Source organism: Furipterus horrens, unplaced genomic scaffold (assembly GCF_987537825.1).
Source record: "Furipterus horrens unplaced genomic scaffold, mFurHor1.1.pri manual_scaffold_13, whole genome shotgun sequence".
NCBI lineage: Eukaryota > Metazoa > Chordata > Mammalia > Chiroptera > Furipteridae > Furipterus > Furipterus horrens.
Window position 1 is genome coordinate 37,699,604 of NW_028327183.1, and position 16,225 is coordinate 37,715,828.

Consider the following 16,225-nt stretch of genomic DNA (forward strand, 5'->3'; position numbering starts at 1 on the left):
TAGACAGAAATGCTGGCACTATTAGAGATGTCATTGTTGAGGTGTGGCCACACTGCCTCCCCGAGCTTCATCTGTAAGGTCACCCCAGCAAATCCTGCCCCACAGCCCACCAGAAGTTTCAGGGGAAAGGCCCACTTTTCTATTCAGAGATTATGCAATTAGAAAATCTTAAAGAATCTGAAAAATATATATTCAAACTGGTTAGTATTCAATCACCAAGCAACAGGAAAATTAATCTGGAAAGGAAAAAAACTGTGATGATATAAAAACAAAGAGAAAACACCTTAGGATACATCTAAAATTTGATGCACAAGATCTGTCCACTGAAATTTATGAAATGTTGCTTACAGAATATTAATAAAGAAAGAGATGTACATACACTATGTTTGTGGATAGAAAATTCAACTGTCCCTATGTAACATTTATAGTTTCAATTCAAGCCCAACCAAAATCCCAACATGTTTTTGAAATAAACAAGCTGCTTCTAAGAGTTTTGTGAAAATGCAAAAGAGCTAGAATAGCAAAACATTTTGAAGAACACATTTGGAGTACCCACAGTACCAGAGATGGAGATTAGCCTAAACCTGTAGTGATTAAGTCTGCACAGAGTTGGCACAGAATAGGCACAGGACACAACATGGAGCCCATGGACACCGTCATTCACTTTTTGACAGGACACAGGTGCCGGGGGGTGGGCAGCAGCTTTACTCTCAGTCATCACTGGTGGGAGTGCAGAAGGTTGCAGCCATGCTGGATGACAGCTCAGCGGTTTCTTACAGAATTAAACACACTCTTCACCACAGGACCCAACAAGCATACTCCTTGGTATTTACCCAAAGGATAATGAAAACTAGGGCCACACAGAAGCCTGCACACAGTGTTTATAGCAAATTTATTCATATTTGCCAATATATCCTTCAAGAAGCAAGTGGATAATACACTGTGGTCCATCCTGACAATGGACACCGCAGTGTCTGTCACATAGGTCTGGCAGAAACACTAAGGGGTGTGAGGGAAATGTGATGTAGAGATGCCTGGAGAACCAAACCCAGGCAATGATTTCAAGAATCAACTGACCAGTGAGGACAAAGGCAAGGAAGAGTTGGTGTAGAGTGAGGAGAAAGAGAATGGAGGTTGAATTTGACATCACAACATGTTCTACAACATGGGAGCATATGTTAAAATAGATTGTGTAGACCAAAACCTAGAATGAATACATCTGGTTGGTTTGATATATGCAGAGTTTGTGTGTGTGTGTGTGTGTGTGTGTGTGTGTGTGTGTGGTAAGCTCTATAAGTACAATCGATATCATTGATACCTCTAGAGAGTGTTATAAAGAAAAGGCATAAAATCAATTTAAATGCATGTAGTAAGACTTATACTCATTTAATACAGTCTTTGGCTTTTGTCTAACTTCTTGGATAGGGCACACGGGACCTTCCTTTTTGCCCTTTATTAAATTTCTTGTAATCAGTTTTTGAGCTATGGATTCCTCTCTTGGTCCTACTTCAAGCCTGTTCCTGCTATTTTAGAACTAATGGCTATCTCCCTGTATATATGTGCTCTGGTAACTGGGGACATTGGTAACATTGCAAGTGACCATGCCACACAGCCCTTCTCTGACTGCTGTCTGTCCCCAGCTGCCCATTGGCTTGCCCACCACAATGCTCTTCCACTCATGGGGCCACCTGGAGGTTCTCTCAGCACATATGCGAGGGGTTGCAGGTACTCCAAGGCCAGTCATCAGCTGTGTTTCCACCTGACACAGGCCTGACCTGCAGTAGTGTCTGAGTGACCTGACATCATGTGTGTGTACCTCATGGGTTCAGAAGGGTGGCTGAGGCCAGTTCCAGCTCACCTGTGAGTGTACCTGGCCCTAGGTTCTCATGGAGGGACTGAAGCAGGAGATGGACATGAGGGCATAGCGGATATATTTAAGGCAAAATATACCTGGGATGGAAAGAAGAGAGCAGAGCCCCAACCACATGGGACTTCATGCCTAATATGGATTTAGTGAGCATTTGGACAGAAGACAGAGGGTGGTGATGGCGCAGGTTTCTGTGACCTTGGACAAACAGCAGAAGGTGGGCAGGGATCAGGTCTATGTGCAACTGGTTCCCATGATCCATGTGTGTCTGCATGTGAAGGACTGATCCCCCAGAACCACATTCAGAGACACACTCAAACTGTTTCCCAGAAGCCCCGTGACAGGGTTCCATCTCTGAGCTTGCTTCCTGCCTCTGTCCTGGGGACACTGAGAGCTAGGTCTGGTTCCCAGGCTCAGTGCTTCTCTATGACAATGATGGAAGCAACAGGAGGGGTCAACCCTGAACATCAGCATGCAGCCATGTAGGTGAGAGGCAAGTGGCTAACTTCCCCCAAAGAGGAAAGAAATCCGCATGGAGAAGAAAGCATGGGTCAGATCATTCTCACGTGGGACGGTCTGTGCTATGTGAAGAAGAAAGTGAGACTCAGCACATGGATTCAGAATGGCTGGCTCAGCACTGCACTGAAGTGTGGGAGAAATCATTCTCAGTCAAGGCACAATGATACTTCCTCACATGTTTTGTTTGCCAACCGGGAAAAGCAGACCATCTAGGGAGTGGGTGACAATAAGGACCCAGGTGAGAAAGCAACCATATTTGCAAACACAGTTGCTTCTTACTTTTTGCCTGAAGAGAATGTAAGAAATTAAAGACACATAAAAGAAAGCAGGACTTGCCCCAGGGGACAATAAGAGGAGAAGAAATTAAAGGGAATCTCATCCACAGTCCCTCAAGGAACCAGCTTCTGAGCTGGGTCCCTCTATTTAATGGCACTATTGTCCCTGGTACTCCTGAGCATCCCCTGGTGTCCTGAGTGCCCTCTGGTGGCACTGATGTCTCCTTGTGCTCTGAGGGCCCACTAGTGACACTGATTGCCTTGTGCTCATGAATGCGCTAGAGTGGCACTGATACCCCCTGGTGTTCTGAGCGCCACCTGCAGCCCAGCACTCGTGTCTCCCACAGGGAGGTTTGTGTCTGGGTTCACACTGACTTCCCAGCTAAATTCATGTCCAGCCCCACCCTCTGCCACACCCTGTAACTGTTACATAGTCCCCTCAGCTGACCCACCCAAGGTAGGTTTTCTGTCACTCTCTCCTTGGCAGAGAAAGTGGCCACAGCAGATGGTTGGGACTTGGATTTACTATGGATCCTCCCTTTCTCTATTCCCACTGACAGTTGTCCCCAAGCAGGGACATGAGGCAGGCAGAGGGCTCGGTCACCCTGAGAATGCCCCTCTTGCTACTTGGGCTCTGGATGGTGCTGGCTCCAGTCCAGCATCCTCAAGGTCATCCCTCTTGGCGCTACATATCCTCTGAGGTGGTGATTCCCAGAAAGGAATTGCACCATGGCAAAGACCTTCAGACACCAGGCTGGCTCTCCTATAGCCTGAGTTTTGGAGGCCAGAGACATGTCATCCGCATGCGGCGAAAGAAACTGTTTTGGCCACGATATCTGGTGATGATGACTCAGGATGACCAGGGAGCCTTGCAGGTGGATGACCCCTTTGTCCCTCTCAACTGTTACTACCTTGGCTACCTGGAGGAGGTTCCTCTGTCCATGGTCACTGTGGACATGTGCTATGGGGGCCTGAAAGGTATTATGAAGTTGGATGACCTTGCCTATGAAATCAAACCCCTCAAGGATTCCCAAAGGTTTGAACATGTAGTTTCTCAGATAGTGGCAGACACCAATGTAACAGGACCCACATATACACTGGGGTACAAAGAAGAAAGACATGCCCTGTTCTCTCGAGCAAATGCCAGTGCAGCCTACAGGATCAGCAGTAGGCTCTATTCATCCCACAGAGGAAATATAAAAGGCTGTCTCATGAGTTCCAATTCAGTTTATACTCAGTACAACAATGTGTCAAAATGTGCCAAATTCCTGGTAAGTCTAGGCAGTTTAATTGACGCCATGTTCCAGGGTCTTGATCTAAGGTACTATATCAGCGTCATAATCATTTATAATGTGAGAGATCCAACTTCCATGGACAGCTATTCGGTGCCAGGGAGTCCATTTCATAAAAATTATGCAACCACCATTTTTCCTCCTCTTTTGCCACATTCTAGCTTAATTATGATTAGAAATGGGCCCCATGAACTTAGTTTTACTCCAGTCCTATATGGCCTATGCTCAGATAGGAATCTCATCATGCTGGGTGTTCTGTCAAGACATTATTTCTTGTTATCAATTATAGCCAGCCAATTAATTGGGAGAAGTTTTGGTCTGTATTATGATTTAGAAACTTGTGTTTGCCAGAGAAGGGCCACCTGCATCATGTACAGGTACCCTGGGTTCACAGATGCCTTCAGTAACTGCTCCATGAAAGATGTACAGAATATAGTTTATAATGATATATCACAATGCATCTACGAGAGTGGATTCCACTATTTCAATAAAAGCCTGACGTTTGCTCGATGTGGAAACTCTGTGGTGGAGGAGGGAGAGCAGTGTGACTGTGGGTCCTTAAAGCAGTGTTATAGCAACCCCTGCTGCAGAGATGACTGCAGCTTTGCACCTGGAAGTGCTTGTGACACAGGCAGGTGTTGCACGAACTGTACTTACTCACCCCCAGGAACACTCTGCAGGCCAATCCAAAATATATGTGATCTTCCCGAGTACTGCCTCGGTCAGACCTTCACGTGCCCTGAAGATGTTTATCTGCAAGATGGAACCCCATGTACCGAAGATGGCTACTGCTATCATGGAAATTGTACTGACCGCAGTATGCACTGCAAGGAGATCTTTGGCAAAGGTGTGCTGAACGGTCCAGATGCCTGCTACGGCATAAATAAAAAAGGAAACCGATTTGGACAGTGTGTAAGAAGTGACAGTTACCGCATATTGAGGTGTGCTGACACTGATATTAAGTGTGGACGCCTACAGTGTACAAATGTCACGTATCTGCCTCGGTTGCAAGAACATGTTGCATTCCATCAGTCTCTGATAGGGGGGTCCATGTGTTTTGGGGTAGATTTACACCGTGGGACAGAAACAACTGATGTTGGTAATGTGAGACCTGGTACCCCATGTGGTAATGGAAAGTTCTGTGTTAACAGCTTTTGCAATGGTTCTGTGGCTGCCATAGACTATGACTGTCATCCTTCAAAATGCAACCTCAGAGGAATTTGCAACAATAAACGAAACTGCCATTGCCACTTAGGCTGGGACCCTCCACGGTGTATCCAGAAGGGTGTCGGAGGCAGTGTCAACAGCGGGCCTCCTCCAAGAAGAATGCGGTCAGTGACACCAAGTGATCTGTCCATGGTGTATTTGAGGGTGGTCTTTGGGCGCATATATGCTTTCCTAGCTGCCCTCCTTTTCGGAGTAGCCACCAATGTGCGAACTGTCAAGACCACTACAGTCAATGAAGTGACAGTTGATGAAAACTAAGCAGCTTTCTGACCCCTGTGCAACTACAGGCAATATAGAACATCTGTGAAAAATCACAACCAGTGCGGAGCTGAAATTCACATTTCTTCACATGCACAGGGTCCTGCTGTACTTCATTGGGGGAGGCGGAGGGGCGTGAGTGTTTTCCCACTAGCTCTCCAAAATAAAGCTTGAAAACTGCATGATGGTGTCTTTACAGCTTTTGTAAGTCTTTCAGAGCCCTCTGCGGGGCTGAGACTCTGGCCTGGAGAGGAGACCTGGTCAGCAGCTAATCTGGACCTGTGGCCACCAGTCCAAGGATTAGGGACTGTTGCTACCGGTTCTTTTAGGGACAGTTCTTGCCAGGTCCCTGCAGGCAGTGGGCTCCTGAGGACTGAAGCCATTCGCAGTCTGGAGAGAGCCTCTCTTCTAACAAATCTGGTTCAGGGCGACAGTGTGCTCCTCCCAACCAACCTTGCCTGCTCCCCAAAGGCATGGTTGTGGGTGATGGGATGAGAGCATGATCCACTGTCTACCTAGTGACACAGGTGCCACCCTGGAGAGCACACTTGCTCATGTTGAGGCTGTGATCATTCTGTGGCATCCAGTGCCTCTGGCCCTCTGAGGAAGCCCACATGGTCATGCCCCTTCTCTTCACTTGCACTTTTCAGAGAAGGGCAGAGCATGTGTAGGCTGAGCCAGGTCAGTGCCGTGTGCCATCCTGACAACAGGCCTGTGGTACTAGAGGGCCAGTCTCTCTCAGTATCTAAAAGTTTCCAACAAAATAGTATTTTAGTCCTGACTGGTGTGGTGCATGCCAGCCTGTGAATTCAACAGTCACCAGTTGGGTTTGATTCCTGGTCAGGGCATGTGCCTGGGTTAGGGGATTGGGGAGCCAGATCCCCAGTGGGGGACATGCAAGAGGCAACCTCTTTTTTTAAAAAAGAAATGCTTTATTGATTATGCTGTCACAGTTGTCCCAATTTCTTTTCCCTTTGTTCCCCTCCACCCAGTGACCCCCCTTCTTCCAGTTGTCCCCCGCTCCCTTAGTCCGTGCCCATTGGTTGTGCACATAGTTCTTCTGAAGATCTTCCTATCTACTCCACTTCCTCCTACTGTTTCTTAATTCCTGTACCATCTTCTCCCTTTCCCCACTTCCCCCTCCCAACTGACCTCCCCTCAAAATATTCCCCAAACCTATAATTCTTTTCCCACTCTCGTTGCCTAGTTTGCCTTTGTTTTGATTCCCTAGCTTCTGTTGTTGGTTGTTATGATACAATTTTTTTTTTCTTAACTGAGTTAAAACTCTTTCTTTTTTTTTTCCTTTTTCTTTTCTTTCTTTTTTCTTCTTTTATATGCTTTATTTTTTATGCTATTACAGTTGTTCCAGTTTCTTTTCCCTTTGTTCCCCCCACCCAGTGACCCCCTTTCTTCCAGTTGTCCCCCACCCCCTTAGTCCATGCCCATTGGTTGTCCACATAGTTCTTCTGAACATATTCCTATCTACTCCACTCCCTCCTACTATGCTTCTTAATTGCTGTACCATCCCAATTCCTTTCCCCACTTCACTCACCCCACCGACCTCCCCCCAAAATGTTCCCTATACCTGTAATTCTTTTCCCATTCTCGTTGCCTATTTAGTCTGCCTTTGTTTCAATTTCCTAGCTTCTGTTGTTGGTTGTTGTGATACAGTTTTCATTTTAATATTCATAGTTTTGATCCTCCTTCTCCTAAACAAGTCCCTTTAACATTTCATATAACAGTGCTTTGGATCTGATGAACTCCTTCAGTTTTACTTGGTCCTAGAAGCACTTTCTCTGCCCTTCTATTCTGAATGACAGCTTCACTGGACAGAGTAATCATGGTTGTAGAATTTTGCTTTCCACTACTTTGAATATTTCTTGCCAGTCCCTTCTTGCCTGCAGAGTTTCTTTTGAGAAGTCAGCTGATAGTCTTATTGGGACCTCTTTGTATGTAATTCTCTTCATCTCTCTTGCTGTCTTTAAGATTCTCTCTGTATCTTTAATTTTTGACATTTTGATTATAATGTGTCTTGGTGTGGTTCTCTCTGAGTGCAGTTTTTTTGGAGCTCTCTGTGCTTCCTGGACCTGTAAGTCTATTTCCTTCCCCAAGTTAGGAAAGTTCTGCTTCATTATCTTTTCACATAATTTTTAAATTCCTAGTTCTTCATCACCTTCTGGCAGCCCTATGATTCGGATGTTGGCCGGCTTATAGCTGTCCTATAGGTTTCTGAGCCTCCTCATTTTCCTCACTTTTCATTTCCTCTTTCTGCACTGGTTGACTGTTCCTTCCTTATGTTCAAATTTGTTGATTTCATCCCTGATTTTCTTTCCCTCACCACTAGTTTTGTATATGTTTTCATTCACTTCAGCAGGACTAGCCTTCATTCCTTCCCTGTCTTGTTTAAGATCTGCTGTTAGGTCTGTAAGCACTTTTATAAGCAAAGCTCTGAACTGTGCATCAGAAAGATTTCCTATCTGCTGATCCCTTAAATTAGATATTTGCTGGCTGGTCAGCTGTGTCATTGAGATCTCTATCGTGATCTGTGCCATCCCGACAGTTTTGTGTTTACGTTTGCTTCTTGGGCAGGGCTGTCACACCTCCTACACTATAGGGGGTGGAACCCCATGCACTCATCACTACCGGGAGAAGCCTCTCATGACGCTGTGGCGTTTTGTGTGAGGGCGGGGGTCAAAGATGGATTCCTGCCATTCACTCTCTGCTGAGAGACCAAGAGCCTCCTCAACTGTCCTCATCCTCTCTGTTTCTCATAATCTGAGGCAATGGGGGTCTGCCTTCCCCAGCACTGGAATTGCCAACTGACGGGTTTTGTCTGCAGTCAGAGTTGCTCCCCAGCTGCTTCTCGCCTCCCCCTAAACTTGGGTGTCTGTGCTTACCGCTGGTCCACCACCATTGCTGCAGTTGCTGCCACCAGCACAGCTTGACCTCTCTGCCCTGGCTTTGCCCCTCCTACCTGTCCCAAAGGGCACCACTTCTTTATAACTTTATATGTTGGACTTCCATGTAGCTTTACTTTCTGGAACTTCTGGTTATTTCTGGTTTTGCAATAGTTGTATTTCTTCTTAGTTGTGGAGGGAGATGGAACGTGTCAGTCTAGGCCTCCATCTTGGCGGGAAGTCCAAGGGGCAACCTCTTGCACATTGATGTTTACCTCCCTCTCTTTCTGCCTTTCTTCCATGCTCTCTAAAAAATGAAATAAAATCTATTTTAAGAAAGTATTTTACAATTTAATGTAAAATAAAAATTTTACATTTTTATTTTGCATTAACATTTAAAATTACATATTTCCTCCATGCAATACAGGCACATCTTATGGAATTTAAAAGCCAAAAATTCCCACAAATGCAAGGACCAAGGGTGTCCGTGATGGACAGACAGGTTCGGTGTATGTAAGGGGATACAATTGTGACATATGAATGTGCACATACTTCTTTAACCTCCCTCTGTGACTGGTCGTGTGGGGGGAGAGAGGAAGAGTGAGTAGGGCCCCCAGCCCATGGAGCTCAGGGTCTAGGTCAGATTTAAAGAGAACTAGGTTAGTAAGTGACAGCAGGTTCTGTTAAGGTGCATTGACACCTTCACCCAGTATATGAGGAGCAAGAGGGTAACATGGGGTAGAGAGGACAGAGACCTGGGGGGTGGAGGTCCTGAGGGATGATCACAACCCTCGTGGGGTGGGATGTGCCAGTCAGAAAGAAAGAGGCATGTGAGGACATTGTGTGCATGTTAGGGATGGAGAACCTGAGTGTAGCACATAGGGGCCTGGACAGGGGTGGTCCCCACTTTGTGGTGTAAGGGGCAGAAAAACTGGTGACTCTCAAACCAGTAGAAAATAATTAGCAGTAAAGGACAAATGTAATCTTGAGTTAGAAAGTCTCTGAGCCAGAGTTAACAGTATTAGCACACTTAAAAGTCAGGAAGAGACATTTCGCAGCTCAAAACAAATGCCTTCCTCTGAGATCAAAGAGGGGAGATATTCATCACCAAACACAGGGAAATGGGAAAATGTAGCTAGACATCCCAGTAAAGAAGTTAGAGAAATTTCAAAGGCTAGCTGGAGACATATCTATAACCAGATCACCCTCAGTTAATTATCACCCTCAGTTAATTTAGCTAATCACGTTAAATTGTAACTCTGAAATATCCAGCATGAAAAATGGATAAGGACGGAAAGAGGAGAAAGAGGAAGTTTTCATTCACATTAGGATAAAAGCAGCCTGCTCCATATGTCAGCACACACCTTTGATTTGGCTTTTGGCTGTGCCCAGAGTTGCAGATCTGTGAATAAAAAACTGCCTTGGTTATTACTAAAGTCCTTGTGTCCTGGTTTTTCTTTTAAGTATATTTTATTGATTATATTGTTATAATGGTTCCAACTTTCCCCTTTGCTATCCTCTGCCCAACACCCTCCCTCCCCCAGCAATCCCACACACACCCCTTAGTTCATGTCTATGGGTCAGCTTCACCCTTTCTTATATTAGTCTTTTTTAAAAATTATTAATTAATTAGTTAATTAATTAATTTTTTATAACATTAAAAAATGACAATTACCCCCTCTCAGACTTAAGACCCTTTATAATCTTATAAAGGACAATGGGTGAAGGTCTTGTGCTCCTCTAGCTGCTTCAAGCTGGAAATGGCCATCATCCTACCTACCCTTGGGTCCAGAAATCCCTAATAAGAATGGGGGTGTGGAGGGGAGGGTGGCATTCCAACATGGGGAAGGATCTTGCAGACTCCAGGTCAGCTGGCTGTCCCCAGACCACAGCATGCTTAGTTTAACAGGTTGGCATCCTTGTTGTATTCTGGAGGCAACAGATTTGGCAACAGAGCTAAAAGGCATCATTTAATTCATAACAACTCGATGACAAAAGGTGGGGATTAATTTTTCAATGTTCCATATTAGTAAGGGAAAAAAGGCTCTTTGGAGGAAGGTGTGAAGGCATGTCACACCTGTCCAAAACCCTTTGGTCCACTATACTTAGTTTGGGCTGAGGGGAATATTTTAGGTTTCCCTCATCTCAGACCTCTGGGCTCTTTCTGTCCAATCCATTAGGACAAAAAAGAGAAACCAATTTTAAAGTGAAGCCCACAGACCACCCCATTCTTCACCAACCCAGCCACTTAGTTCAGCCAAACCATTGATTCTCAGGGGGCAGCGATGCAGACAGGATTAAGTGAGGCCTATAAGTGCAGACAATCACTTAGGTAATGAGATCATAGGCTTATGCACTATGAAAACAGAACACACATATTAATTTATACAACATAACCCACAAACCAGTCTATAAGTCTGCCAGACTGTCTTATTGGAAAGACATCCAGTTGCAAGGCATTTGACATTCTTCTTGCCTATAAATTAAGCATCTTTGATGATGTCACAGACATAGTTTAACTTTCAAGTGAAAACAAACTGTAAATGAGGATAAACTTTAAAGACAGTTGAAAAAATCAAAGACACCCAAACTCATGGAGAATGAATAACACACTATTAAATAATGAATGGGTTAACAATGATATCAAAGAGGAAATCAAGAAATTTCTAGAAACTAATGACAATGAACACACAATAGCCCAAAACATGGCACACAGCAAAAGCAGTCTTAAGAGGGAAGTTCATAGCAATACAGGCATATCTGAAAAGACTAGAAGAATCTCAAATAAAAAATATAATCCTACCATTTGCAACAACATGGATGGAACTAGAGAAAATTATGCTTAGTGAAATAAGCCAGGCAACAAAAGAAAAATACCTTATGCTGTCACCTATTACAGGAAACTAATGAACAACACAAACAAATGAGCAAAATTGAACCAGAGGTATGTAAACAAGAAGTAGACTAACAGTAACAAGGGGGGAGGGGGAGAGGAAGAGAAGGGTGTAAGAAGGGGAAGGGTCAAGTAAAAAAAAAATATATATATATATATATATGAATGACCCACGGACATGGGCAACTGAGTGGAGACTAAATGTGGGGGAAGGGAGGGACAGGGTGCAGGGAAGCAAGAGGGGTAAAAAAGTGAGACAACTGTAATGGAAAAACAAACAAAATAATTTATTTAGTGGGGGAAAAATGAAAATATGAAGAATGGAAATGCCAGTTCAGTGAATATTAGGACAAAGATTTTCCTTCACCTTGTATATTTTTCTCCCTATTTGATCTCTCCAGAGTTTGGCATTCTAAACAAGTAAGTAATGATATAAGTTTCTTTGCATAGAACTAATAAGACCAGTTGTTAATAGAGGTTCCTTTTTTTTCTTTTTTTGACAAAGTCTTTGACTGGAATTTCAAGCCTAAAGGGAACATACTTGGGCTCAGATTGTTACCAAAAAGCCCTGAGGAACTGGGAATGACTTTCAAAGGTAATAAAAGCCCGTGAGATAAAAGACCTGGTACCATGGTTGGTTGTGCGGTCCACAGCAATCTTTCCAGGGAAGGAACGAAGGTTGCTTTCCTGAAAGATGGCTAGAAGGGACCTTAAGGCACAATGAAAAACCAGAAAGACTTGGAAAAAACAGGTGTGTACAGGCAAGGATGAATGCCAGATATGTGGCTCAGCTTCTGTGCCCTGAAGAACAGACTGAGGGTCACCCCAAATATTCCTTGGGTAAGTTCCAGCAAAGCAGAACTAAAGATCATAAGCGATCATTTGCTGCTCTTGTTATGTTTATGCAAACAAACAGGATAAATTAAAAATGGACTTAATGTAGTCCCTTTAAAGACAAGGAGGGTAACCTTAGGGAGAAAAATTATTATTCAAGGAAAATCACAATGATCAGTAGTAGAGTATAAAACAGGGCAACTAACCGTCTTAAAAGTTTCTTCTCCAGATTTAGAGACTTGTTTGCGGGTTATGTTACATAAATTAACACATGTTTTTTGTTTTCAAAGGACATAAGCCTATGATCGCATTACCTGAGTGATTATCTGTACGCATAAGCCTCACTTAATCCTCTCTGCAGCGCTGCCTCCTGAGACTCAACGGTTTGGCTGAACTAAATGGCTGGGTTGGGGAAGAATGGGGTGATCTGTGGGCTTCACTTTAAAACGGGTTTCTATTTTCAATCCTAATGGCTTGGACAGAAAAGGCCCAGAGGTCTGAGAGGGGGAAAACCTAAACTTTTTCCCTCAGCCCAAACTAAGTATAATGGGCAAAAGGGTTTTGGACAGGTGAGATGTGCCTAGCACACCTTCTTACAAAGAAGCCTTTTTTTTTTTTTTTTCCCTAATATGGAACATTGAAAAATTAATCCCTGCCTTTTGTCATCTAGTAGTTATGGATTGAATGATGTCTTTTAACCCTTTTCGCCAAATCTGTTGCTCCCAGAACACAACAAGGACACCAGCCTGTTAAACCAAGCACGCCGTTGACCGGAGACAGCCAACTGACCTGGAGTCTGCACGATCCTTCCCCATGTGGGAAGGCCACCCTCCCCTCCACACCCCCACTCTTATTAGGGTTTTCTGGACCCAAGGGTAGGTAGGACGACGACCATGTCCAGCTTGAAGCAGCTAGAGGAGCTTGAGACCTTCGCCCATTGTCCTTTACAAGATTACAAAGGGTCCTAATATTTGAGAGGGGGGGGATAGTTAATTTTTATGAACCAGGGGTATGGACTTGGGGTGGAAAGCTGGGGGAGGGGGGGTGCTGGGTGGAGGGGAGAAAGAGGGAGAAAATTGGAACTGTTGTAACAATATAATCAATAAAAAACATTTAAAAAAATAAAATAAAATAAAAAAATATGGTTTCACTTGAAAATTAAACCATGTCTGTGATATCATCAAAGATATTCAAGTTGTAGGCAAATAGAATTTCGAGTGCCTTGCAACTGGATGTCTTCCCAATAAGACAGTCTTAGATTTAAAGACTTGTTTGTGGGTCATGTTACATAAATTAACACGTGTTTTCTGTTTTCAAAGGACATAAGCCTATGATCGCATTACCTGAGTGATTGTCTGTACGCATAAGCCTCACTTAATCCTCTCTGCAGCGCTGCCTCCTGAGACTCAACGGTTTGGCTGAACTAAATGGCTGTAACACAACAAGGACACCAGCCTGTTAAACCAAGCACGCCTTTGACCGGAGACAGTCAACTGACCTGGAGTCTGCACGATCCTTCCCCATGTGGGAAGGCCACCCTCCCCTCCACACCCCCACTCTTATTAGGGTTTTCTGGACCCAAGGGTAGGTAGGACGATGACCATGTCCAGCTTGAAGCAGCTAGAGGAGCTTGAGACCTTCGCCCATTGTCCTTTACAAGATTACAAAGGGTCCTAATATTTGAGAGGAGGGGGATAGTTAATTTTTACGAACCAGGGGTATGGACTTGGGGGGGATTGCTGGGAGAGGGGGGGTGCAGGGTGGAGGGGAGAAAGTGGGAGAGAATTGGAACTATTGTAACAATATAATCAATAAAAAATATTAAAAAAAATAAAAATAAAAAATATAATCCTAAAGCTACAAGAACTGGGACAACAACAACAAACAAAGCCTACGGCAAGAAGAAGGAAGGAAATCATCAAGATCAGAGTAGAATTAAATGACATAGAGACTAAACAATACAAAAGATCTACGAAACTAGGAGCTGCTTCTTTTAAAAAATAAACAAAATTCACAAGCCTTTAGGCAGGCTCATAAAGAAAAAAAGAGAGAAGACCTAAATAAACAAAATCAGAAATGAAAGACGGGAAATCACGACTGATACCTCAGAAATACAAACAATTGTAAGAGATTACTACAAACAACTGTATGGCAAGAAATTTGACAATCTAGAAGAAATGGACAGATTTCTAGAAACATATAACCTTCCAAAACTGAATCAAGAAGAAGTGAAAGTCTCAACAGACCAATAACAAAGAAGGAAATTGAAACAGTAATCCAAAATCTCCCTGCACACAAAAGCCCTGGACTGGACGGCTTCACAGGCGAATTTTACAAAACATTTAGGGAAGAACTAACTCCTACCCTGCTCAAATTATTCCAAAAAATCCAAGAAGAGGGAAGACTCCCAAACTCTTTCTATGAAGTCAGTATTACCCTAACTCCAAAACCAGGTCAAGACACAACAAAGAAAACTACAGGCCAATATCACTGATGAACATAGATGTTAAAATCCTCAACAAAATTTTGGCAAACAGGATCCAGCAATACATCAAAAACATCATACACCATGATCAAGTGGGATTCATCCCAGGGATGCAAGGATGGTTTCATATTCACAAATCAATAAGTATAATACATCACCTAAACAAAATGAAAGACAAAAATCACATGATCATATCTACAGATGCAGAAAAAAACATTTGATAAAGTACAACATACATTTATGATGAAAACACTCAGCAAAATGGGAATAAAGGGAGCATACCTTAACATAATTAAGGCTATATATGAGAAGCCCAAAGCCAACATCATACTCAATGGACAAAAACTGAAAGCATTCCCCCTGAAATCAGGAACTAGACAAGGTTGTCTACTCTCCCCACTTCTATTCAACATAGTGTTGGAACTTCTAGCCACAGCAATCAGACAAGAAAAAGAAATAAAAGGCATCCAAATTGGGAAAGAAGAAGTAAAACTATCAGTATTTGCAGATGACATGATAGTATACCGAGAAAACCCTGTAAATTCCACTAAAAGACTACTCGATATAATAAGTGAATTTGGCAAAATAGTAGGGTACAAAGTCAATATTCAGAAATCAGAGGCATTTCTGTACACCAACAATAAAATATCAGAGACAGAGACAAAAAAGGAAATACCATTTACTATAGCAACAAGAAAAATAAAATACCTAGGAATAAACTTAACCAAAGTGATAAAAGACCTGTACACTGAAAATTATGCAACGTTGAAGAAAGAAATTAAGGAAGATACAAATAAATTGAAGCAAATACCATGTTCTTGGATGGGAAGAATCAACATCATCAAAATGGCCATACTACCCAAAGCAATTTACAGATTCAATGCAATCCCTATTAAAATACCAATGACATATTTCACTGACCTAAAACAAATACTCCAAAAATTCATATGGAACCAAAAAGAACCCCGAATATCAAAAGCAATCATGAAACAGAAGAACACAGCAGGAGGAATCATGCTACCAGACATCAAACAATACTACAAAGCCACTGTGATCAAAACAGTCTGGTACTGGCGTAAGAACAGGCATATAGATCAGTGGAACAGAATAGAGAGTCCAGAAATAAACCCAGGCCTCTATGGTCAACTAATCTTTGATAAAGGAGGAAGGAACATAAAATGGAGTGAGAAGAGCCTCTATAACAAATGGTGCTGGGAGAACTGAACAGGGAAGTGAAAAAAATGAAACTAGACCACCAATTTACACCACACACAAGAATAAACTCAAGATGGATCAAAGACTTAAATGTAAGCCGTGACACCATAAAAGTCCTAGAGGAAAACATAGGCAGAAAAATTTCAGATATCTTATGTAACAATATTCATGGATACATCTCCTAAGGCAAGAGAAATTAAGGAAAAAATAAACAAATGGGACTGCATCAAACTAAAAAGTTTCTGCTCAGTAAAAGAAAACATCAGCAAGATGAAAAGGAAACCAACCATATGGGAAAACATATTTGCCAGTGATATCACAGACAGGGGACTGATCTCCAAAATATATAAAGAGCTTATACGACTCAATGTCAAGAAAACAAAAAACCCAATTAAAAAATGGGCAAAGGACCTAAAAAAACACTTCTCCGAAGAGGACATACAGAAGGTCCATAGACACATGA

The 16,225-nt window shown here is 43.0% G+C and overlaps 1 protein-coding gene across 1 annotated transcript; it reads left to right on the plus strand.

Annotated features, from left to right (window-relative positions):
- Positions 1 to 3,239: 3,239 nt before the first annotated feature.
- LOC149994576 (disintegrin and metalloproteinase domain-containing protein 21-like) lies at positions 3,240 to 5,438 on the plus strand. The gene has a single exon (XM_090259073.1). The coding sequence runs from the start codon at positions 3,240 to 3,242 to the stop codon at positions 5,436 to 5,438; it is 2,199 nt and encodes a 732-aa protein (XP_090115199.1).
- Positions 5,439 to 16,225: the final 10,787 nt, after the last annotated feature.